This window comes from Desmodus rotundus, chromosome 7 (genome assembly GCF_022682495.2).
Source record: "Desmodus rotundus isolate HL8 chromosome 7, HLdesRot8A.1, whole genome shotgun sequence".
Lineage (NCBI taxonomy): Eukaryota > Metazoa > Chordata > Mammalia > Chiroptera > Phyllostomidae > Desmodus > Desmodus rotundus.
Genome location: NC_071393.1, coordinates 97,360,923 through 97,386,659, shown reverse-complemented (window position 1 = coordinate 97,386,659; position 25,737 = coordinate 97,360,923). Strand labels below are relative to the sequence as shown.

The 25,737-nt window shown below is 52.0% G+C and overlaps 1 protein-coding gene across 3 annotated transcripts in view; it reads right to left on the bottom strand.

The window, feature by feature from the left end:
* Positions 1–25,737, bottom strand: part of CORO2B (coronin 2B) — a 122,724-nt gene that overhangs the window by 56,352 nt on the left and 40,635 nt on the right. For 2 of the 3 annotated variants that reach the window (XM_045201765.3, XM_045201766.3), the window contains exon 2: positions 5,166–5,366. In XM_045201765.3, coding sequence (XP_045057700.2) covers positions 5,166–5,366 — 201 coding nt within the window. Of the gene's footprint in view, positions 1–5,165; positions 5,367–20,741; positions 20,765–25,737 lie in introns of those variants that run through there. The other variant, XM_024567717.4, reaches the window with a different exon arrangement.

Sequence of the window (25,737 nt, the reverse complement as noted above, 5' to 3'; positions counted from 1 at the left end):
CTGTGCTTTCATCATTTGACTTGAGAGTCAAAGAGAGCAGATGTGTTAAACCCCCAAAAGCCTCCTGGGTGACTCCAGAGTCACCTAGCCAGGGCTCAGAACCGCTGGGGAGAACCCAGACTCCGGTTGTCCAAGCCAGGCTTCTTTCCTTTCTACTTGGTGCCCGCTGGGGTACTAGGTAGCTGGCTAAAGCTTAGGCCCGCAGGACTGTGCTTCCAGCCTTGGCCTTCTTGGGCCTGGATCAGGCGGCCCTGGTGGAGTGTGGCAGGAAAGAGGTGGTGCACCTGGGGAGGCCCAAGTGGCTAATCAGACCTGGGCGCGGTGCCTGGTCTCTGGAATATTCATAAGGCCCCTCCAGCTGTGCCAGGCAATCAGGGTGCTGATTGCTCCCCCATCTGCAGCTTAACATTCCACTCCAGAGAGGAGAGAGCTGGCGGCTGAATGTTAACTAGGGAAACACAGGCCCTGGCCTTCACAACAGCCTGAACAAGAGCCCCGGGGAGGACAAATCCACTCCTTCGAGAGCTGCCAGCCAGGCAGAACATAGCTGTTCACCAGCATCATGGGCCGTGGAAAGAGTCGTGGATTCAGAAATAAGAGAGCTGGTTTCAGGTCCAGCTCCTGCACTGACCAACTGTGTGCCCGTCTCTGCCGCCTCTGTTTCCCCAACTGTAAACTGGGGATGGTTCTACCTGCCCCCCGAGAGGACCAATCACTGCAGAGTGCTGTACAAAGCCGAGGCATCGTCATTGTTGTTTGGGGTTGCTGGGGATGTGGCTCCTACCCTACAGAAGAGTTTTTACTCACAAACATTGAAATCTCAGGCCAACTGGCTTTGAGGGACACGGCACAAAGGGGGAGAAGCTTCCTGGAAGAGTGGGAGCCTTGCTCCGAAGGCTCAGGATTTGGGGGTCCTGGGCTCATCCCGGTCTCATCCGGCCCCAAACTCTCGGAGAAGCAAGAAAGACATGAGAAGGACAACGACAGCAGATGGAAAACGATTTGGAAAGGATGGACAACGACAACGTTCTGTGGCCTGCTGCTCAGGACAACAGCCTGGGGCCACTGTGGGACGATGTAGAGGAGACACAACAGTGTGCCACGTGACTTCACAGCTCATAATTAACATTCAAAGCAATGAATAGGGTTCATCAAGAAATGGCCCAAATCTTTTCTGTTTGTATTGAATAACACAGGAAACTGTTTTTTAGAGAGGTTTCTATCAAACTGAGGGGAAAAACCTAGAGCGAAAATAATATGACCTTCCCAGAAAATCGACCAGCATGGAACAGCTCATCTCTGCTGAGATAATGAGGGGTTTCTGAATTTGCCATTATTGTTATTGTTGTTTTCTAGCCCTGCCTCCCCACCCCCGCCAGCCAGGCCCTTGCCTGCAGACCCAGCTCTGACCACAGGGGGCAGGAGACTGACAGACTTGGCCCAGGCAGCAGGGGAAGGGAGGAGCTGGCCCTGATTCCCAAGCCCTCTGGGGGCGTGATCGTGCCCCAGTAGATTCTGGGGTCCTGGCTCAAGCTAATAAATGAACAACCTAGGGGCTACCTCACCCTCCCAGCCACCCCCTCACCCCCACCCCCACCCCATGCCCTCACTATGGATTAAGTTTGCGTTCCCTCCAGCAAGCTCATAAGCATAGGTGACCTGGGAGAAAACAGCTGCACCGTACTTAGAGGAGCGCTGACCCGAGCCAGCTTTGGGCTATGCGGCCTTGGAAACCCCAAGGGCTCCCTCTTCACATCAGTAAATTGCTTTCATTAGATTTTTTCCTCCAAAGTTCGAAACATTAAATGTTTATCCAAAAAAATGAGAAAATATTGTTAAGACAATGAAAGAGCACCCATGACCCCCATAGTTGAGGATGACCCCTTTTCATATTAGGTATATATTCTCTCGGTCCTTCCCAGACTGGCAGATGGATACATAGGTATTTTTAAATGGGATATTTGAAATATTTGACCATTTTTTCCACTTAACAGTATGTTATAAACAGTTTTCCCTCATTAAACATTGTCCTGCACCAGCGGTTCTCAAAGCATGTTCTGGGACCTCTGGGGATCCCCAGGACTGTTTCAGGGAGTCTGTTGGTTTAAAGCTATTTTCATAATCACGCGGAGCTGTTATTTGCCTTTTCACTCCGTGCTCTCAGGAGCGCACGGTGGGGTTGTCCGGGGGCTGCACGGCGTGTGATGTCACAACAGGCTGGATGCGAAGCAGACATGCCAATCCCACCCGTCTCTTACGCGGACTAAGTCACAGAGGTGTGCGGGCACGTAAAACAATGCCATTCTTCTCATTCGTTTTTTTGTTGTTGTTTTGGAAGATAGAGTTATTTTTTCATAAAAATATGTTTCTTGGAGAACATGACATCATTTTATTATTGTTATTTTAAGTAAATTAACATACATATTTTTGAAATTCCTTTGTTTTATTTTAAACATGCTAACTATTGATAGACAGCCCATATAAATAAAGGCTCTTCGGGGTCTGCAATCATTTCTAAGAGGCAGGTGGCTCTGAGGTTGACACTTGAGGACTGTGCTACATCATCGGTTTTGATGACTGCACAGGGTCCCCTTGTGCCACTGTCCCCTAATTGGTCTGCCCATCTCCTCACCGATGAGCCCGCAGGTTGTGTCCACTTTCACTGTTCGAGAAGCGCCGTGCACATCACCAAGCACTTACAGAAAGTGAACATTGCGTGAATTGAGAGAAAACAACAGAACCCAACTGTGGTCGTGCACGCCGGCACTCCCCGTCCATTGCTAATCAAATTAAACAGAATGGATGGGAGACGGCGAACAAATAAAGTTGAAAAGCTACATGAACATGGACTAGACTCTCTGTGTATGTGCACAGAGACCTGTGTGTTCCTAGAGAGAAGCGCACGCTGTGAGGAGTACTTACTCTTCTGTTGTCCATGAAGTGTCTACAGCATTGGGTCATATTCGAGACCAGCGCTACTGAGAGCACGAAACTCTGGTACCGTTACAGGAATGGAGAGGAAGAGTTCAGAAGCTTTTATGCGATTTGAGAAATTTTGGTTTTGTTGGAAATAAAAAGATGATGTTTGTAAAAAAAAAAAATCAAGTGTAAAAAAATGCTGCACACATTGCCGGAGGCTATTTGTGTGGGACGGAGTTCTGGAAGCGGAGTCGCTGGGCCAGCGACACACACCTTCATGTGTCAGTGGGCCTGGCCAGGCCGCCTCCGCCGACACCTTGCCACGCCGCACACCGAGAGTGTGTCTGGGTGCCTGCTCTCTCACAACTTCGGCAATACCGAGCATTACTGCTCTTTTAACTCTTTGCCTATTTAGTGGGTTAACAGATATATTTTGCCTTCTGAGAATTGCTTACTCATGTCCCCAGCCTGTTTTCTATTAGGTTCTTTTTCTTATTGATTCCTCTGGAACCCTTATATATTCTGGACACGAAGCTTTTGTCTGTTCTATATTTTAACTGTTGTACTCAATTATGTGGCTTGCCTTTAATTTTGCTTACATGTCTTATTGTAGTGCAGAAACTTTACCTTTTTGAAAAAATTAATCTAGTAATCATTTCCCTTACGGCTTGGAGATTCTTGTCTTGCTGTAGAAAGCCTTTCCTTATCGCATGATTAAAAAAATGCTCTCCATTTTCCTCCAGTGCACTTGCAGCTTTTCTTTTTGCTTTCTTTTAATGTTTAACCCGTCTGGAAGTAACTTTTGCTACGATGTGAGGCACTGACTATTGACCTTTGCAAGCCAGCGAGTGCAGTATGGCAGGGGGCTGGCAACAGGCCTGAGCCCTAGTAGGGATGTTGCTAGGGACCTGCAGGCTGGAGCTGAGCTAGTCCCTGAGGTAGACAGGTATCTGAGCCCATCTGGTTTGAGAGGGGAGGCAAGCTACATTTCAGCATCCTTTAGAATATGTCAGAGCCACTGAGGGCATCTGCAAAGTTGAGGAGCAGAGCTGATGATTCTCCCAAGAAAGGAGCAAAACATCTTAAACATGTCATGTGGCTCAGAAGAAGTTTTCATGTCCATTATCCCACTCAATGCCGACACCTCGGACGTAGGTGGTGCAGGACTTTGAATCCCCATTGCACCATTACAGAAAACTGAAGTGCAGAGAGGTTAAGTGATACGCCTGAGGTCACACAGCTGGCCAGTGGCACAGCCCAAACAGAACCTGAACTCCTGCTGCCAAGGCCACTGCTCCTCGGTCCTATCCGTGCCTTGGGCTCTGTCCTCAGCATCACCTCAGCTGCCCCCTTCGGTGGGAGGGAGGATCTGGCCCAAGTCTTTCCCAAATCTGCGCGCCCCCACTGTGGGCAGGAGAGACTGGAAAAAGCCATCCTCTACCAACAGCTGACGGTGGATTTCAAGAACCAGGCCTTCCCATTATGTACCTCCTCCTCCCCTGAGCAGTTTGGCAGAGGAGGGGGTGGAGATGAGTCAGGCTGGGAAGGAGAGCTCAGCCACAAACAAGCGGGACTGACAGCGAGCACTTTTCCTGAGGCGCGTGACCTCCCACAGGCCTCTGGGTGCTCTGCCTGAATGGCAGAGCCTCAAAACTTCATGATCCAGGCTTAGCAGATTTAATTTGCTATATTCACAAAGGCAGCCACAGAAGGGGAAAACCTTTAAGTAGAAGGTGGGGGATGAGGGAGAAGGTATATGATTGCCAGTCTCTCAGTAGAGAGCTGGCAATAGTTTTCTTTTCTTTTCTCTTCTTTTAATGTATGCCATTTTTGCAGATGCCCAGTGTACCTACGGCCAGGTCTTCCTCCCTTGCAGCTCCAAACTAAAAGAACATCCAGGACACAGAACAATAGAGCTGGGCCTGGCCTTGGAGATCAGATGTTCCAATCCCTCAGGTTAATGAGAACCCCGGGTACCCTGAGGAAAGTGACTTGTCCAAGGGCACACCTTTGGGGAAGTTCTGGGAACAGATCTCAGGTCTCCTGGACTGCAGCCTGCACTTGTTCTTGTGAATCTCAGGAAAACCTTGGGAAGGCACCAACACTGGACACAGGATGAGGAAGTAAAAGGCAGTGGGGGAGGGGGGCTGCGGAGAGAAATAGAGGCAACCGCCCAAGAGTGACCAAGGAGGGCTTCTCTCAGCCCTGGGGCTGCCTCCAGGGCTAGGGAGGTGGCAGGCACCTACCTGCTCCAGGGGGATGACTAGGAAGGACCCTCCTCCTGCGCTCTCAGTGACAATGGCCAGGAATCGGGCGTTGACGGCACAGAAGTGGTTATCGTGTACATTCTTGGTGATGGGGATCCCGTCGAAGCAGTGCTCCCGGTTGGCCACCTTCCCATACACGTTTCGGAACTTGGAGCTTCGGTATTGCGGACGCCAGGACATCTGTGAGGGGCCAGAGGAGACAAGGGTCAGGCTGGTCACTGCCTTCAGCTGGGCACCAGAGGAAGGAAGCTGCTCCCCAGGGAGTCAGGGCGTGGGCCAGCCCTGGTGCCGCCCTCAGGACACAGGGAGAGGGGAAGGAACCTCTAAGAGTTGCGTGCCAACCTGTGCAGAGGACTTAGTCTTTCAGTAAAGTCCTATAGGGGTGAAGACTGGCATGGGGGTATTCACACACTTCCTGCTTTTGGTACACACGCCCATCCCACCTTCCAGAAAGGACATAGGGTCCTGTCACTTCCAAGGGTCGTGCCATGTGATCGAGCAGACAGTCCTCCCAGCAACCCCAATGGGCTGCCTCCCACAAGCCAGAAACTGCTCAGCTCAGCACAGAAGGTGCAGACAGAGAAGGCTGGGCGCTCACAGACAGAACACAGCTGACGGCTAGGGGTGGAGGGGCGGGAGGACAATGTCCCCCTCTACATGCAAACACCCACCCCTCGTCATCCCCTCCTCGGATTCTCTGGCCTTCTAACCCACAAGCGCACCCTCAGAAATCGTTTTGTCTGTGCGTCATCATCACTGTCACCAGGTACAGAGAGGTGAGGGCACTCATCCACAGTTACACAGCTAATGACTCAGACCACAAACACGCGCTCGGGGCTGGAAATCTGAGAAGTGTTCCTGCACCAGGCTACCCTGCGGAGAAAGGCTTCCCAGTGTGTGGCCCACCGGTCACCTGCACCAAAATCATTCAGTTGGTGGGGGTCAGGGATTTCTGATCCTCCCTCCCACATCAGTTGTTGGAAATGCTGATTCCTGGGACCCAGTCAAGCCCTACTGAATTCAGAATTTGGAGGATGGAGCCCAGAAACTAGCATTTTAATCAGCTCCAATCCCTCGCAGTGAGACTGAAGTTTAAGAGTCCCTGTTCTAGAGAGTGCAGTGGTGCCTGGCCGCCCCCCCCCACCCCCCATCCACCATCCATGACACAGGCTCTGACCAACCTACCGACAGACTGACCAGCTGGTTCCTCCTGCAGGCCGTCCCCCGTGTGCACCAGAGGCTGGGTGAGGCCTGGATGGGCAGCCCACAATGGACCCAGCTGCACTGTAGGACGGCGCCCCATGGGGAACACTATGAATGGGTGCCATCACAGGTGGGGTCCTGGCAGACACACATCCAGTATGGTGACCCATAAAAGAGTACCAGCCCAGGGCCTGACATACAGCAGGAACTCGATAAATGCTTTGCAGAATGAATATGCTTCTTGCCTGACTTTGCCATTATCCATCACCTCCCCTTCCCGTCAAATCTCCTGATGTGTCTTGAGTCTCCCACCTCATCTCAGGCCAGAAAGGGGCAGGCTCATTTCTTCACATGAAGTTTCCAAGGGGAGGAACACAGAAGGAAACACAGCCACAGAATCAGGAAACCAACTCTGGGAATTTGACTGAAAACACAGCTTTGCATTTGATTTAAATAAGCCAGGAGCTCACCCACAATTCTTTATTGGAGGAAGAATTTCAGAGCCAATGAGGAGAATCACAGGGAAGCCTCCTCACCTTTACTCCCCACCCCTTCTCCATTTCCCCAGATCCCCCTCCGCCCCACAGGGCTAGTCTCCCTACTCTCCACTCCTCCCAATCCCCCAGCCTTTGCCCACCCTGTAGCCCATCGCTGCCTGCCTTCTCTCTCTGCAGAATTTTGCCCAAGACCGTGCAGAATGAAGTCCTGCTGTGACCAAGCCCACAGGACAGCTGCCCGGTTGCCCTCTCCCAGCTGTGCGACCTCAGGCAAGCCCCTTCCACTCTCGCAGCATCTGACTCCTCATCAGGATTACATCAGCGCTTCCCAGAATGGGTCTCAGCTGGACACTTACAGTTCCTTCACGTGGTGCAGAGATGAAGTTTATAATTATGGTCATTATCTGTTTATTTTAATTTGCATTAAAAAATATAACTGCCATGCCAAATCCATGATGTCACAGATGTTATTGCTAATAAGGCTAAGTTAAAAAATAATGAAACAATTCAAAGAAAAAAAATGTATGAAAATTATAGTATGGGTGGTACATGGACCTAGCAAAAATTCAACCTGATATCGAAGTGCTGGAGATTGCTCTGCCTATTCCAGGTAGAACATGCTGGATTCCAGGGTTTCCACGGGAGAGAAAGGAGGTGGCTAGCATGCTCACTCCCACCTCTTGTTCCTTGCTGGTGCAGTTCTGGCCTGGAATGCCTCCGCCCCTCTCCTCTGCCTAGCACAGCATTAGCCTGCCCGGCTCACCCTGACTCCACAGCCCATAGCGACCCCTCAGAACCCTTGGACAACCAGCACCTCTCCCTCAGCTCCCAGCCTAGACCTGTCACAGGCTCTCTCATCCTGAGGGGCCAGTCTCAGCTCCGCAATGGCTGGCAGTGACCCCACGGCTTCTGAGCCGGACCGAAGACTGTGCTTTTCTGGGCACCCAGGTGGGTCCTGGATACCCTGGGAAACTTGCTGGGCACCTGGGCCCATAACAGGCTGCTTGAAGGGAACCCAGCCTGGTGGGGAGACAGATGGGTACAGTTTGGCTTCCACCAGAAGACAAGGCTCAGGGAGCCACTCCCTACCCAAGTCTGGTTAGCAGGCCCATGAGTTCTTTCCCCATGCCCAGCACAGCCCATGGCCGGCACCTGGGATGGGCTGACCAAGGCCTGTGCTTTCCCAGAGCTGACTTCCTTGCAGGGTCTCATGGGTGGCATGAGAGGCAGGGTAAAAAGAACCAGACTGAGAGCCACACAGATCTGGAGGCAAGTGCAGCCTCTGTGCCATGTAGCTGTGTGACTTGGGCAAGTCACTGACCCACTCTGCACCGCCTCCAGCTACTGAAAAGGAGGCTAATGATCCCCACTGCCTCCGAGTGTGTGGAAGTGTCAGTGCCAAGTTGCCGTGATGTGCACGGCATGGGCCTGGCACCCCTCTGGACGCTCACTTAATAGGGCAGAATGTGAGGCAGGAGAAGGCAGGCTGGGCACTGTGCCGCCCTCCCCACGCCCTGTCCAATCCAAACACTCCAGAGCCCTGCAGGCTAAGGGGCTGGGACTGAACTCAGGCTGAGGCATCAACTTGGGCCTCCCGGGAAATGTACCGTCCCAGAGCTCCCGGAACCTCCAGACATGATGACCCTCCACACTACATGCAAAGCTCCCCTGGGGGACCTTGCAGTTGCTGGCATCTCTAGGTCTGTTTTCCCATTGGGCTTCATTTCCTCCTCCTCCACCTCTCTTCCACCAGTCTCCTTCCCCTTTTCCTTGCTCTTCCCACACCATCCCACTGTGGCCAAGGCTCCCAGTGGACACACTTGCATTCTTTTTGAACATATTCCATGTTGCCCCTCACAGCCCAGCTAGCATTTCTGAGCTGGATGGTGCATCCTGGGGGCCCAGAGCCCTCAGGGTCTGCACTCGGTTGACATGTATTTTCAGCGAGTACATCTCCTGGGATAGCCATGCCACCCCTGCCATGCACCGCCTCCTCCACCCCCAGCGGGCTCTAGGGTGATGCCGGCTGTATCAGGGGGAAATGGGGTGTGTCTTTCCAAGGGCTTTGTTCTCTGCAAGCCTGGTGCTGGCCTCTCCCCATTGGCTGGTAGACTGGGGCTGGATCTCCATAGAGATCCTCTGTGCTGGGCCTTTGGAAGGGCTGATAAAGGGAGGCTGGGCCTTTGCTCATCAGTGGTTCTTCCTCCCTGAGCCTGCAGCTTCATCCCACAGGAACCCACAGCAGGTGTGCCTGGCAGAGTCCTGAGGGACTTCGCAGTCCTGTGTCCACTCTCCAGGCCACTCCTACTAACCACGAGGAAGACACTTCGTTTCTCTGAGCATCAGGTGCTCCATTTCTAAAATGAGATCCATAATTTCTCACTTCATGTGGTAGTTTGAAGAATCAAGATAAGATGATGTAGGTGCAAGGTCCCATTCAAGATAAACTATCACTGCTTCTCCCGCGGGCCCTTTCTATTTGAGAGGTGACCTGGAAAGCACCAAATGCAGACCCTGCTTTCAAATGTATTATATTACAAGCCAGTGGAGGAAATAAAACCAATGCAAATTCAACAGACATTTGGTGGCAAATAAACTATAGGGACTGTAGGTGCTACCGGAATGAGAGGTCAGGGAAGGCAGGAGGAATCAAGGCAGGCTTCGTGGAGGAGGGGTCCACCTGCCTGCACTGAGAGTACCAGGCACAGAGCACACATTGGTTAGTCTCATAACCCACTACCAGGAAGCGTCTGAACTCAGCCAAAGTTCAGATAGCAAGCACAGGGTTGATTCAAACCTGTTCTTTCTGACTGCAGTCCCTATTGTTTTCTACAACTTTTTATTATAAAATATTTCAGCACACAAAAATAGTCAAGAGAACGGTACAATAATCAACCATCATGTAGACAAATCATCGTCTTGCCATACTTCTTTGTGTGTGTGTGTACTTTCTTTGTTTCCTCTGTTGAATCATTCGAAAAGAAGTTGCAAACCTCATGCCCCATGGTTGAATAGCATGCACTTCCTACAGAGAAGGACAATTCCCTAATTAGCACATGATGATTAGCACATCTAAGAACATTAACAATTCACTGATACCTTCTAACACCCAGCCCATACTCAAGATTCTCCAAAACGCCTTTTACAGCGATTCTGTATTGTGAGCCAGGGTGGGGAGCCGCCTGGCTTCACTGTGATCCACTTGGTTGTGATCTCTCTGTTGCCTCCTTTGAATCTAGAACACTCCCATCATGTTTTTTGAAAAAATAATTTTTAAGTGACACTGACTTTTTAAAGATACCAAGTCAGTTATCTTATAAATTGTCCCAGTGATCTGTCTCATGTTGCTTTGTGGTATCTTCAAAATCACCCCTGTATTCCCTAGAAAACCTCAGGAGTTGGGCGCAAAGCCTTGATCCAATGCATGCTGAAGGCCCTCCTGTTATGACCTGGCTTTGCTGGGGGTGAGGCTGGCAGAGCAGGCCTGTGAGCATGTGTGCGTGGCAGGGCCACTGGCAGAGAGGGGCTCGGCTAAATGGTGTCCAGGGTTGTTTGGGAGGATGGTGGGCTGAAGGCTGGAAGACCTACAAGGCCAGATCAGGCCCTGGTACAAAATGTGGCCAGAGTGGGGTGTTTGCAGGGAGGCCTGACCTTTCTGCCCGTGGTTACTAAGGGACTGACTTCATTCTGAGGTCAGACGCATGGGTGTGCAGGCGGGGAACAGAAGACTCCTCCCTACCCTGCTGAGGCTGGGACTGGAGGAGCTGCCAGACCTTGGAGGGTAATTGGTGGGGGTGGCCAAGAAGTGATCTGAAAATCTGGCCCTTTGCTCTTTGTCCCTTGCCCCCAAAACCCAGCCCAAATCTTGGTGAATTCCCCCAACTAGTTCCAGTGTGGGCAGATCACACTCTCTGAAACTTTCAGGGTAAAATTGAGACACATTTGAGCTTCCCAAAAGAAAGGACTTTCTTAATGGTTAGAGCTGCCTTGGAAGCTAATGAGCTTCCCGTCCCTGGTAGGGGCCAAGACTCTGGTGGCTGACCTCTAGTTAAAGGTAACGTGGAAGAATGGATGGAACTGGACGGCCTTCCAGCCCAGAGGAATAGCGCTCCTCTACGTTATGAAAAACATTATGTTGAGACAGAGAGGAGCACAGAGGTCAGACAGCCCAGCAGGAGCTCTGGTTCGGTCACCCTGGCCAGGGACCATCGTCTTCTGTAAAACAGGGATCGTGATGCCTCCCCAGCTGGGTTGCTATGACCCTGAATGACAACAGCTGTCATGGCAATTGCTATCTCCTCCTAGGGCATCCCGCAGAGCTGTTAGTGCTTGGCCACTTCTTTTAAGCGGTAGGTGTACATGTTCTCTCTCTTCTGCTACTAGATTGTAAGTTATCTGATCATCTGCCTCCTCCTGGCCCCTGTACAGCCCCAGCCCTCCCCAAGCCCGGTCCAGGACTCCTGTCTGGCCGGAGCCTCCCAGTGACTCTGGTTGAGTAATCTCTCAGTGTGGTGGGAGGGCAAGACGAGGCCAGGCACAAGCGCAGTTCCTTAGATGCTGTGGGTGCAGTCTCCCTCAGGGCTGTGACTTCAGCTTCCTGAGGGTTTCCATTTCCTTGTCAGGACAATGCTCCACCTCTGCGCACAGGACAGGGGGTCCTTACCCTCCCTGCATTACCACTTCCGGGTCCAAGACCTTTCTCTGCAGTGTTTGTCCTTGTGGCCACGCAGCCCCATCTCATCTGAACAACTTGTCACCAAGGACGCCAAGGCCCAGGAACTCAGCACAGCTCTCAGGCTGCGGCTTAATGAATTCGGTATCAGCAAGGGGACAAGTGCCTGCAGACCTGTCTCTAAAGGTCCCCACAGCCCCAGCCATGACCCTCTCTAGACGCCACCTCGTTCTCCACCACCCCTAGCCAGCCAGCGGGCAGAGCTGGGCAGACACTACAGTCTCACTGAAAACATATGGTTTATATGTTACTCATTTGAGGCTCATAGGGTTTAAGAGTGTAGCCTGAAGTCACAAGCTATGGAAGTTGCAGAGCCGAGACTTCAGCCAAGAACTCTGACTTTTAGTCCACTGCTCTCCTCCTTCAGCCTCTCCACCCAAACCCATACCCCGCCCCCCACGCATTGCTCCACATAATACAGGGCAATACATAACAGTGTAAAATCCTGTACGGCAGGCAGGGTTTTGAGTCAACAAGACTTCAAGAGTTTCTATCTCGCCTCTGCTGTTCATTAGCTGTGACTTTAGACTAGTTACTCAGCCTCTCTGAGCATCAGTTTCTTTAACTGTAAAATGGAAATAATGTCACCAGGCTAACTGGATGCAATGAAGTAACAGAATGCAAGTGACTGGCAAAGTGTCTGGCAAAGCATCTGGCACAGGGTGGGCTTGCCTTTCACTAGTTCTACCCTCTTCCTTTCTCCTGTAAAAGAGAGGCTCTGACCTCAATGGAGTGTTTACTTGGGGAGACCAGGCTCTGCCAGGGGGAGGAGGGGCCTGGGCTGGGCCAAGGGTCAGGGGAAGGGAGAGAGAGGCTCTGGCCTCCAGATGTGCACAGCAGCTGAACCCACTCCCGGGCCCAGGGCCATCCCTGTCTCCCTCTGAGAAGGGGAGGGCCCGGAAGGAAGAAGTATTCATTTCGCAGCTGAATGGCCCTTATAGCCTCTTGAGAAACGAAGGCTGGATTTTCTCTCCTCTGAGATAATCACTGTGTACACCCCACATGGAAGCAAATGGTATCCTGTCCTCTGATGCCGAAAATGATTTATTGTGGCCAGCGGAAGCGTTTTCTAGGTGATGACAACTAAAATCCAGTCATTTAACTGGAACACAAAAATGTCCGAGGGCAGTGTTTTCTTTTCTCTGGCTCAGGTGAGAGGGGAGCTCATGACTACATCCTGGGAGAGCTGTCAGCTGGGGCGCCCAGGGGACCTCTGTCAGAGCCACCCCCTGCTGGTGTGCTGCCGGAGGAAGGCTGGCACTGGCAGTCTTGTTTGGGTCACTAGCTATGCGGCCTGGGACAAGTCACCGTCCTTTATCAGGCTCAGTGTCCTTTTCCATGAAATATGGGTACCAACGGCACTTACATCCACGAATCTTTATGAGGACAAGGACAAGAGAACACAGAGCACAGGGCTTTGCAAATGGCACGCCTCCCTAATGAGCGCCGGACGCTACCTACTATCAGTTCATCTGTTTCATTCGTGCGTAGTGTTCTGGGTCCGTGAGTGCCGGCTGATCACCCGGCCCCTCCGTCTCTGGGCCAGCTCCTGGGACCGCACTGCGAAACCTGATGTGAGACCCTCTGGTGTGAGGGGAGATGTCAGAAATCTGTGTTGTGGCCAGCTCAGCCACTAACTCACTGCGGACCCTCAGGCAGATCCCTCCTCCTCCTCCCACGGGAGGTGTGTGGGCCACGAGGCCCACCATCTAGCTCTGCTGTTTCGTGGTCTAGCCCAGGACACCGAGTTCTCACTCATTTCCAGGACTTCTGAGAAGATGTAGCCATTCAAGAAATTCCCAGCGCAGAGGAGCTGGACCACACATCTCTCTTAGGTGCTCTCTGATTGCTGGGCCCACTGGGTTTGGGCCTCCAGGGACCCAGGAATTCCTTCAGGGTCTGCCTCTGAATTACTTGGCCCCTACGGCAAGGCCAACTGCAGCAGGGGTGCAGGACAGAGGGCTGACTCGCTGCCCCCGTTCCAGCAGCACTCACAGCTCAGCAGCACCATGGTGGTTAGGAGGGAGGGCTCTGCGGCCCAGCAGCCTACACTTGAATCCTGGCTCCACCGCACCCAGGCCGACCTGGACAAGTCCCCAGACCTCTCTGAGACTCAGTTCCCATTACCTGTGACATGACCTTGTGAGGATGCCGTTCACCCTTCTCACTTCCTTCAGGTCTTTTCTCAAAAGCGACCTCTCAAGGAGACCTTCCCCAAGCACAGGTCACTTATCAACCATGCCGCATATTTTACTTATCTGGTCTGAACCTTCTCCTCCACTAGACGGTCAGCTCCGGGAGGGCAGGGATTTGTCTCATCTGCTCACTGCTACATCAGCAGTGCCTACAACAGTACTTGGCACATGGTAAACACCTGAGGAGTATACCCGCCAGCAGGTCAAGGGCAATGGCGTGCTGGCACAGGCTGAACAACCAGCTCTCTGAGGGAGGGGTGGGAGCCCTGGTGTGCAGTGTCTGCCAGTTGCCATGGTGAAAATACTCCCACCAGGACTGACTTCAAGGTAGCGACGTGGCAGCACTGAATGTGCAGTTAGGTTACAGTTAACCTGCAATGGAAATGGGATGATCGAAAAAGAGGCAGAGGCCACCAAGGCAGTGGGCAGAGTGACTGCGGGAGGCTACATTAACTGTGTGGTTTTTACGCTCCCCTCAGCCCAGCATCTCCCAGTCCCCTGGTCTGCTGGTCCCCCCGCCGGGCTCTGCAGCGGCGTTGTCTGAGGAGCACGCTGTGTTTGAGGGCATCTGCTCCAGCTTACGCGCCTAAGAACAGGCCTAGGCTGCACCATCCCATATAACGGCTCCTAGTCCCAGTGACTGTTCACATTCAGATGAATTAAAATTAAATCAAATAAAAAATTCAGTCCCTTTATGTTCTATGTCTTGATAAAAGTACTGGTTACACAGGCGTAAGCATTCATCGAAATTGATTGGATATTTAAGATCTGCGTGTTGTACTTTAGGTAAACTCTATCTTAATAAAATACTTCTTTGGAAAAAGAATTCAGTTCCTCAATTAGGAACTAACCACATTTCAAGTGCTCCCTAGCCACACGTGGCTGGTGGCTACCATTAAACTGCACAGATTACAGATCACTTCCATTGCTGCAAAATATTCTATTGGACAGCAATGGAAGAATATCAGTTAACCGCAAAAGTCATGCCCTACAAGAAAGGAATCGTACTGAATCCCACACCTAGGAGTTCCTGGCTGGGAGACACAGGGCCCGCGGAAGGTCATGGTCTGCAGTCACCCCAATGACTTTCTCTCCACCCCGAGCACATGTTGAAGGCCTGGGTTCCAGGCCAGCTCTCCTGCCAACACACAGAGCCCCGTGGGCAAGCCCCTCGGTCTTCTCAACCGTGAAACCGGGATTCCTCGCCTCTGCCTGGCCCCACCCTGCCTCCCGCATGCTATCAGGGAGCAGATCAAAGTCAAACAGGCCTGAACATGTTGGGGTGGTGCCTTCTCAACAGTCTGCAGGTGGGAGGATGCAGATCCGGCGCCCATGGATGCTACATTCTGCCCATCACCCAACGCAAGTCCAGCCAGACATGAAGTCTATTCCTGGAGCAGGCTTCCGTTCCGAATCCCCACAGTCTTCCTGTTCTGCTGAGCAGGACTGGACACGTGAGGGGAAGCGGCGGCCTCATCTGCTCCAAGCTCTTCAGGGGAGCTTCCTACCTCCCTGAGGTAGTCCCTGAGCTGGGAAGTCTTTCCTGAAGCCCTCAGATTCTGCCCTGTCTCATCATCTCATCGATGCTTTTCCTGGCTCATCACACTAACAACAATAGCCAACATTTATTAAGTGCTGACTACGAGCCAAGCATTTTACATCCATTACATCCTGTAATCCTTATAACAACCCCAAGGAATAGCTATAACTATTATCCCCATTTTCAGATGCATCTGGGCTTGCCCAAAGCCACTTAAGTGGAGGAACTGGGACCCAAACTCAGGTCTGACATCAGGATCTCTGCTTTGCATGCTTACCGCCACACTGGATGTCCTCAAAGGCAGAAACTGTGTCTCATCCTTCCTCATTTCTCCAGGGCTTCCCATTACTGATAAATATTTATTAAATACATGAATGAGAGAAGGAATAAGAGGACAGGAATAAGAAAGAGTGACTGCCACTTCCCCCCAAATCCTCCAAAAGCCCCCTTGGTGCTCCCAGATCACAAACCTTGTCCACGGCCTCATGGGGTCTGCAGGATGAGTTCCCACCTATCAAGATCCAACGTGGGCAGAAAGTGGGGAAGGAAATGTGCCTCCCTGTGGGCTCAATTTTTCCCACGTTGGTCCTGACCCACACAGAAAGGCTTTCGTGGAAGCATAGCCTGCCGGGGCAGAAAAGGACCCTTGGGTCCTCTAAAGTCCAGCCTCTTATTTCACACACTGAGATGCAGAAGGGGGAAGTGACTTGTCCAAGGTCACACAGCAAGGTCACTGAATGACCAATATACAATGTAATCCTCCTGTCAGAAGTGGAAGGAGGGGTGAGGAGGTGGAGGGGTGGGGCACGGTGCTGCCACATCTCAGCAGATACACCCAGTGGGAGTGTCTGGGTCGGGCAGGCCCCCCCCTCACCCTGCATCCACTGTCCCCTGGGGTTCTGAGTTCTGTATTCCTCTGCCCACCAATGGAGGGATGGTGGAGCTCAAAGCACAGGCCCAACAGATGGTTTCTATTTGCAGCCACTGAGCCTGGTCTTGCCAGACTTTTGACCTATTTTGAGGAACTGAGGGCCCCGCTGGCTCAGGGATGGCCTCCCACTCACACCCCTTAACCCACAGTTTGGCGGAAGATCAGATGAATGGTTTGGGGCCAGTGGAGAGGAGGAGTAGAGGACGAAAACCTTTGGAAATGAGGCTGGGGTGGATGTCTGCAAGCTTGGACCCTGGGGAAGGAATCCTGCCTCAGATCTTCTGGGGTGTTTGTGGAAATTCAGTTTCCTGGGCCTCACTTCGGACCTGCAGGGTCACACTCTGGGGCTGGGCTGAGGAATGTGCATTTCCCCCAAGCTCCCCACTGTACTGTCTGGACCAACAGCACTGGCATTATTCAGGAGTGGGTTAGCAATGCAGAATCCTGGGCCCCACCTGGGACGGGAGCAGAGTCCACAGTTTAACCAGATCCCCAGTGATCGCAGATATCCGTCAGTGCTTCTCAAACTCGGTCGTGCATCACAATCACCTGAGGAGACTGTTAAAACAGATCGCTGTGGGGCGGGGTCTGAGAATGTGCATTTCGTATAGACTGCCAAGCGACGCTGAAGCCACTTCAGTCCCTGACCTGCAAGGAGCATGGGGCCCTCTGAAGCCCTGTCTCTGCAACTTTTCCTAAGTCCCTTTAGCTCTCCAAGTCTCAATTTCCCCATGTGTAACATGGGTATATGACCCACACCCTTTTCCTAGGGTAGTTGTGAGGCTCCAGTGCAATGATAACGTGTCTGAAAGTGCGCTGTGAACTACTACATAAATATTATTATATAAATCAACTCGATTAATTAACCAGTTTAAAAGGACTTTAGGTGACCTCACTTGGCCTTGACAGTTTCCCTGCCTTACAGCAAGTCAGTGGGAGAGCTTTATTCTGCATTCCTAGGCTGCCAAGCACAAGACCAGGCAGGCAGTAAGCACTCTGTAAGGACTAGTGGAATTCAACCCAAGACTTCGGCTTCTCAGCCCGACTCTCTTTCCGCTGCAGTCTTTCTCTTGGTAAGGTAAGGCGAAGCAAATTTTTTAACAGATTGTTTAATAGCTGAGTCCAAAGGCTGAGCTGAGTAGGTGTCAGGCACAGCTGCCACCACGCAGGCTCCTCACCGGGGAAGGCCCTGCCTACCTCTTAGAATGATTTGGGATCCCAAATTCAGAGTGCATGCCTGGCCCGGCCCCGACACGTGGTGTGTGCGCACTCATTGCAGCAGTCCCCTCTCCCCACTCCCGGCTCCCAGCAGTCTGATCGTGCAGGCGCCCCTGAGCCAGGGCAGGCCAGGGCTCCTGTGTGTACAGCCATGCAGACCTCGCATAGGTTGATGCGGCTCCCTGACACCCCTGAAACAACAAGCCCAGTGTGCTGCCCGGGAAGGGGACAATTGCAGCTGCGTCCTGCTGAGGGGCCGTTCTAATTATTGGTCCCTGTAGCTGGTGCCCCTCAGACCTCCATCTCACGGACCAGGACTTTGGCTCCCTATCACCTGGCAATGCAGAAAAGAGAAGGGTTGATAAACTGTCCCTGGGGGAACATGGTAACTTGGCTTGGGCATTTCTGTCCCAAGAGATAATTTATCTAAATTGCAGCCAGGGAAGGGCACAGAGGAGAAGGGTGGCCTGCATGCTACGTGGTAGTGTGTCTGCTAGAACTCAGAGGGAACCGGCCTATCTTTCCGTGCCCCAGATGAGAAAGAAAAAATGGAAAATCTTTACATCACTGTTAATCATCTTGGGTATGAAAGAGGGCAGTGCATCCACTTGCCCACGGAGAAGCAGACAGCAGCCACACATACAGGGCTTTTTTGGAGACAAGCTGCATGGCCCACCTCGCACTGTCCCCATGGGATGTGTATGTGGTGCGTATGGTGTGTGTGGTATGTGTGGTATACACGGCACATGTGTGTAGGAGTCACTATTTCTCCTGGGCTTTGATAACAATTCGAGGGGTCTCATCAGCTGAGGGTTTAAAAACTACAGCAGAAACTTTTTGATTAAACTGCATGTTACTGAGAAAATAAAAAGGCTTTTGTTTGGAAAACCCTCTGAATGATGATTGTCTCATGATGTTCTTCTCTACTTTTCACTCACTGCCTTGTAAAAAGAATCTCTTAGGTCCTGGCTGGGTAGTTCAGTTGGCTGGAGCAACCTCCTGATATACCAAGGTTAGAGGTTCGATCCCTGGTCAGGACACATACAAGAATCAGCCAATGAATGCATCAACAAGTGGAACAACAAGGAGATGTCTCTTTCCCTCTCCCCCCTTCCTCTCTCTCTCTAAAAATCATTAAATAATTTTTAAGAAGAAAACAAAAACAAAAGAATCTATCAGTTAATTTAGGACCAGCAAGGAAAGGGGAATCTGCCTGCACCTCTGGCCAACAATTTCCCTCCGACAGCCTCTTCTGTTCCCCAAACTCACAAGGGGCGCAGCCTTCTCTAGGTGGCTGTGTCGTGTCCCATATGACCTCCAGCTCGGGTCCCATAGGAGGGACCCACACTCAGTGGCCACTGCAGCTCAACCACTCAGCTCCTCCCTCGGAGGGTTTAAGTGTGAGCTGTGTTGGCCGCAGAGGCAGAAGCCATGGCTGAGAGAGGGGCCCGGGCCGGGCGACAGAACAGACTGTGAAGAGGATTTTTACTTTTTAGTATTCACTAACTGTGGCTTTCCCTCTTCTAAATGGCATCCGTTTACCCAGAGAGGGTTTTGGACTGTAAGAGCAAGAACCCCAAAAAATTCAGGTTCTGACATCCAAAACAGGATTTTGCAGCTCCACAACCGTCTTAGGAGCCAGGCTTAGAGGCTTTTCCCGACTCCCATCTGCCTCTGTCAGCAAACAAGGCATCTGGCCTGGATGGCTAGATGGCTGGCAGAGAGGGCCCGGACCGCCACGGAGGAAGGGGAGCACGCTCCCGGAGGGCGGGAAGATGGAGGACGAGAGGGAAGCAGAAGGGAAGTGCACATTCAGATGTGTGTCCTGATTTTCCAGACTTGGGGCCCAAATCTTTGGTGGACACGTGCTTGGTAGGTGGTGCTGACAGTAGAGTTTCTCTCCAACTTTGTTGGGATTCTCGAAGGAGACAGGCCACTATTCAGAATGGTCCTGGGCCAAATAAGAGGTGGCCTCACAGAATTAAGATGGCCAAGGGAACTGGCCCGACAGAGTGGGCTGGGTGTGCACTCTGAACCCCCTCCAGCCCTTGGCTGATAGAGAGAACCCAGCTGCCCCTGCTCAGCCCAGAGACGATCCAAGAAGCATAGGTCACCAAAAGCTTGCCATGGTGAGGGGCAAGCCAACTGCATCAGAGGCTGTGGGGGAGACACCTGGGCCAAGAAAAAGTGGACCATGAGTTTGTCAGCAGCAGACTTCAGTGGCAGATGCCCAAAGAATACCCTGGGATGGGCCAGACCAGCCACAGCTCAGTGGACGTCAGCTAGGACATGTCTAAGAATCAGCACAGAGCCAGAGGTCCCCCTTCCCTGACACCTGAGGTCACTTAAGCCCTGCCATCTACTATATCCCCAGATGCCATTTTGAAAAAAAGCCAGGGGAGGAGGAGCAGCTCTGAAAAATGAGCCCTTTGGAGTCATCCAAGCAGAAGCCAAATTACTGCAGAGGCTGAGCCTTTACTTTACAGGACTAGTTAAATTACCAGCTCAGACTGACGCCACTGGATGAGGCTGAATAAGTTTTGTCACCATGGCCCTGCGAGGTAAGGCTCCTGAATGAGATCAGATTAGCTTCAGAGGAAGTAAATCCGTATCTCCTTTGCACATCCTAGTGGTCAGGGCCGCCACACAAGGCCAGGAAGGCCGTGCACCACATAGCTGGACCATGTTAATAGTGCCTCTGGAGCTATGCAACCTGGGAGAGGGAGGAGGCTGCAAGTCCTTTCGCAATGTAGGGGCTGCGGAAGCAGGAAGTAGAGTCAGAAAGCTTCATCGCCATCCCGCAGGCCAGGCTTGCGCAGCCAAGATAACCAGGGGGATCCCACACACTGGTAGCTCTGAAACGCCATTCCAGCCTTCTGACACCTGGTCGTTTGGCTGCCTCTGGGAGCCTGGGAGGCCTGCCTGCGGGTCACTCTCTGACCTTCCCTTACGAATGGTCAACAGAGGAAGTCTGTTTCTAGTAACCAAGGGAACCCATTGGAGTCCTGGGGAGGGACATGTGGCCTTCCCAGGGCAGCTGCCCTGAGCCATTCCAGCATCTGGTCTACACTAGCAAGTGTCTACACTGGCAAGTGGAAGCGACTCATCCCTGACAGCTCAATATGGAGAACTCCCCTTGCGCAGGTGTATCAGGACTGTCTCCAGTGTGTCTGCTGGTGTCAAAAGGCTCATACATTGGCCCCAGTGCATCCCTGAGCACCCTGTTCCTGCAGACTCACCCTTCCTGAGCAGCTGTAGTGTTTCCTGACTGCAGCTCCCAGTGGGCACTTGGCATATTCTTGATGGTCTGATCGGTTCTCTTTACACGTGAGAGAGAAAGCTCTAGAAGTCTGTCAGTTGGGCCCACAAGCCAGCTTTGAAGGCTGGAAAGAGCAGGAACTCTAAAATCAGACAGGCCTGGGTCAAAATTCTAATATCACCACTCACTAGCTATGTACGCTATGTACTCCGGACAAGTTCAGTTGTTTTTTGGAACTTGCATTCTCATCTGTAAAAATGAAGATTACCAATGCCTACTCCTTGGGGCAGTTTCCACCCCCTGGTCTCCCTGGGAGTGTGCTGCACATGCTGTCAATAACCGATTGTTGGGTAAGACTCGACTGGCTTTTTTGAAGTTAAGCATTAACTTCAGAGCTGTTCCAGACCCTGCCATCTGGGTGTTCCCTTGGAGCAGTGGGACAAGTTACCCCGGACAAGGGAGGTGTGGCAGACGCTGCTGACAGGCTACATACCAGCCACCTCCATCCACATGCATTGCAGGAGGGCTTTTCACTGTCCCGTATCCCTCACACTTGGGAGAGGCCCTGTGGTCCAGTTCTGTGCTGGGGGACTTCTGGGAAAGTTTTTTTTCTTATTAATAAAAGAAAACACATAAGAAAAACTCTTTCTTGGTGTATGGGCTGATACAATACTTCCTGCCTTTGTTTGCATTTGAGGATGTAAAACCTGGGGCAGTGGCAGCCATCTTGGGCTCATGAGGTCATAGCCCAGGATCCAAAGCCAACATGATGAAGAAGCAGACCAGAAGGACAGAAAAAGTCTAGGTCCTTGATGACACTGTTGAGCCACAAAACCAGCTCTAGGAATGCCTCTGTCCAGGCCTCTTGTTCAATAAAACATAAATACGCCTATAGCTTGAGTCATTCTTGGTTGATTTTTTTTGTTACTTATAGACAAAAGGATAAAGAATGAAGAAGGAAGGGCAGGAGGTAGCAGATGTCTGAGTGCTTGGACACTCCCTGTGATCTCCTTGAGGACTCTGTGTCTCAGAGGCTCCGCCCCCACAGCCAACAAGCTAGAAATTATCAGGAGGCTCAGACACCCCACAGCCCTGCCCATGCCCAGCAGGCTTGCCCCTTCCTGAGGGCAAAGGAAACCCAGGGCCCCTCCATTCCCTCTCCCGGTTTCCTCTGATCTCTCAGCAGAGCACCGTGGGATGGGCTGATGGGCTGCCTCTGCCTCCTGTGCTGCTGCTGGAGGAGTTGCACAGCTCCGAGTGGCAGTGAGGGCCCTCAGGGGAAAAGCACTAACCCCATTCATGCCACCCGCACAGCACCTCCCGGGAGCAGCAGCATGATTGAGAACTGAAAGGAGGTCTCCCCCGACTTTTTTTCTTCATTCCTCGGAGGGCTGTCATTACGACAGAAGCCACAAGGAGAAGTGGAGCTGAAAATGAGGTCACATGGGCCTGGTGGGCACTGAGCAAATGCCAGCACCCTCCCGGTCCCCTTCCAACATAGTGGCCATGTGGGTGGCAAAAACAGAGGGGGGTGGTGTCTCTGTCCTGCTAGGATTCTTTGCTCTTTTTCCTTTCCCTCCTGGTGCGCGCACACACACACACACACGCACTCCTGGCACCTACCCTTCTGCTGGTCCCCTGCCCACCTCATGGGCACATTACGAAGCCCTTGAAGTTGCTCGTTGCTCAGCCTTTCCATACACATCATTTCCTCCCAGTCCTGGTCCCAGGCTGTGTTCCTGCCTCAGGCCCTCCTGGTCACCATGAGAATCAAAGCCGACCCACTGGCATCATCTGGCCTCTGCAGACACCTCTACAGACAAAGTGTCTCTACTCACCTCTCCTCTGGAGTCAGGACCACCCCAGTCTGTGGGGCACATTTACGACGTTAGCAAAAGGTACCCCTTCCTCTTGGCAGATGCAGCGTGGGGCCAGAGCCCCCAGCTCAGTGAGTCGATAGAACACGAGCAGATGCCAGCCTCCCCTTGCTCCCCTCCCAGGGGCCCTTGTGTAGGCACAACCCCACACCTGTGCGGGGCAGCCATGCACAGAGCCTTTCCAGTTACCTTCCAGTGTTTCTGACCTAAATGCTATTCTCAGACCTTGATTACAGAACTTCCAACATGGAGCAGCCCAGCTCAGGGGGCAACCACGTTACAGAGCACCACGACCTACTTAGTACCCCCAGCACAGTCCCATGGCTCACCTGGTACCTCCGTGCAGGTCTCACCTCCTAGGCTCTCCTCTGCTAACACTAGTCAGAATCATAGCGCCTCTGCCGCCCAATTCCAGCTCATTCCTCCCTGCCCTGGCTGGAGGTGAATCGCACAGCTATCCCCAGACACATGGGGTCTCCCTCCCAGGTTCTCGTTCCTCTCTGGTGAGAGGTCTTAATCCTCAGAGCAACCCAGAGGTAGGTGTAATTATTGTCCCCTAATTATAGGAGAGAAAACTGAGGCACAAAGATTAAGTAACTTGCCGAAAGCCATCTAGGGGACAGGCAAAGGAGGGATTTGAACCCACTGAGTGTGTACTTAACAAGCAAGCTATGGGGCTATTATGGGAATTAAATGAGATAAAGCATGCTTGGCACACGGAAGGTACTCAACACATGGTCATTATGTTAATGTGTCATTATTGTTAAATGTTTAAGTTTATTACTGTGCAAAGTGCCCACCAAAATTGAGCTGCCCCTTCTTCCCTCCCTCCAGCACTGATATGGCTGTTTTGGTGGCGGGTGAGGGTCTTGGCACTCCTTATAGAAGGCTTCCTGCTGGGTTTCCAGTTAGGGGGCAGGGAGAGAAGATTTGGGGCACAGAGGAGAAAGCATATAAACACCCTCAGCACACAGCCTCATCAAACCAGCTGTACCTCAGCACATAGCAAATCATGTGGGCTGCAAGAGGAGGGGGTAGAATATGAGGGTAAGTAGGGAGGTCTGGGGCAGAAAGGAAGCCATCCCCATGAGCCTGGAGGTTTTGGGGTAGGGAAGCAGATGGAAGAAGATCAGGCTGCCCCTTCAAGACTCGATTCAGCAAATGATAATTGAACTGCCTAATGTAATTCCTGAGGCCCAGTACAAATGCCACTTCTTCCAGGAAGCCCTTCTAGATGTCCCAGTAGAATCAATTCCTTCCTCCCCTCTGCTCTCAGAAAACTTTATATTTCAAGCCCAGCCTTGCCCTGTCCATATTATATCTACTCTGTTTCAGATTCACAGCATAAAGAGCTTGAATGTCTTTTTGACTATAGGCTTCTGGAGAACAGGGACCAGGTCTATAATATCTGTATGTACAGTACAGGCTTAATGAATGTTTGTTGAGTGATTAGTAAATGAATGAGACGCAGGTCCTACCTGCTTTGGGCCTCTCTTTTCTGGGACCTTGTCACTGCAGAGCAACTATGTGGTTGGTGAGACCTCAGAGCTGGCCTGGGAGGTATACAATGTGGGGGCCGAAAGTGACGGGACAATGGGAGGGGCTGCCACTCCTTTCCACTTACGACAATGCTCAGCCTCGGCAGCAGGAGAGCAGCATCACTCCCCAGCCCACCTGTCCTTCCCTGGTCCTGGGTTCCGTCAGCACCCAGTCACCCTCACAGTAAGGTCCCAGCCCAGGTCTTCTCCAGGCCCCTCTTCCTCCTGCTGCCCAGCAGGGAAAGGCTGGGCTTCCCACAGTGCCTCTTACTGTCCCGGGGTCCTTCCCTCCTCCCTCCTTAAGCTGCAGGCAGACTGTCTCACTGTCCCAGGCTTGTGGTGACTCCTCCTCAGAAAGGTACTAGGTCATGATGGATGGTGGTTACACAACCACAGTTGTTGAAACACACAGAATTGTACACGCAAAAGGATGGCTGTTGCTGCATGTCATTTATACGATAAACCTGACTTAAAAAAATTCCCTAAAGAAATTGTTTGTGCTGATCCTTGATAAAGAACGCTGCATAAAAGAAACCAAGGGAAGTTTCCAGTTTAGAACTCCTAAGCTCTGTTCAGTGGCCTGAGGAGACCTGGGTCCCTCTACCCACCCAGCGGCACTCTCTGAAGCCCGCTGCAAGGGGCCTTAGGGGGGTGCACAGACAGGATTCCTGGGAAGGCTTCCACTTGTCCTACAGGGTCCCCGCTCTGGGCAGGTGGAACCTTCAGTCACCAGCATTGAAGTTAAAAAGAGAGACTCCCGGCCCCAGCCCAGATCCATTGAATTAGAATCTCCGCCATCTAATGTGTAAAAAGCCTCAGGTGATTCCAAAGCACAACAAATACTTGAAATATATCACATATTGGTTTTAGGCCCCAGAGATAGCAGTTCCTCTTACGAGTTCCAGGCTGAGTAAAACACTGAACGGTGCCTTTTCAAGATTCTGATGATCTGTGCTTCATTATTATTACTTGTGTTAGAAACTGTGTTGCCGTCAATTCTAATGTCTTACCTTGTGAGGCTCCTTCAAGCTTCCACCGCACCCTGACATTTATCAAGTGGGGAAACAGCATCAGAGGGGGTTACGTAACCTGCCAAGATGGGGCCGGGGCAGGACCTGTGACCCTGCTCCTTTGAGTCCATCTCTCCTCTCTTCCATCACCCTGCCCCACAAGCTCGAAATCTTCCTTCCCCCTAGAGGCGGAACTAAAGAGGGCAGGGCACAGTGGGAAGAACCAGAAAGAGTTCCCTGTCAATCCAGCCACCAAGAAACCTGTCTGTGCTCCCTGAGCCCCACAGCAGAGCGACCGCTGAGATCTCTGAAGTAGCGGTGAGGGTGCTCAAGGCACCGCCTCCAATCTCACTCAGCAAGTGGCACACACTGGGGTTACCCGGCCCTATGAGCCAGACGCAGTCATTGCACCCACGTCATGGGTGCCAGATGGAGAAGCCCAGCAGGATTTCTGGAGCAAAGGATCGTGCAGGCTGCCCTTCCCACCAGGAGTCTGCCCCACTGCCTGAGACAACTCCTGGACATCATCCAGGATGGCCTCAGTCCACATC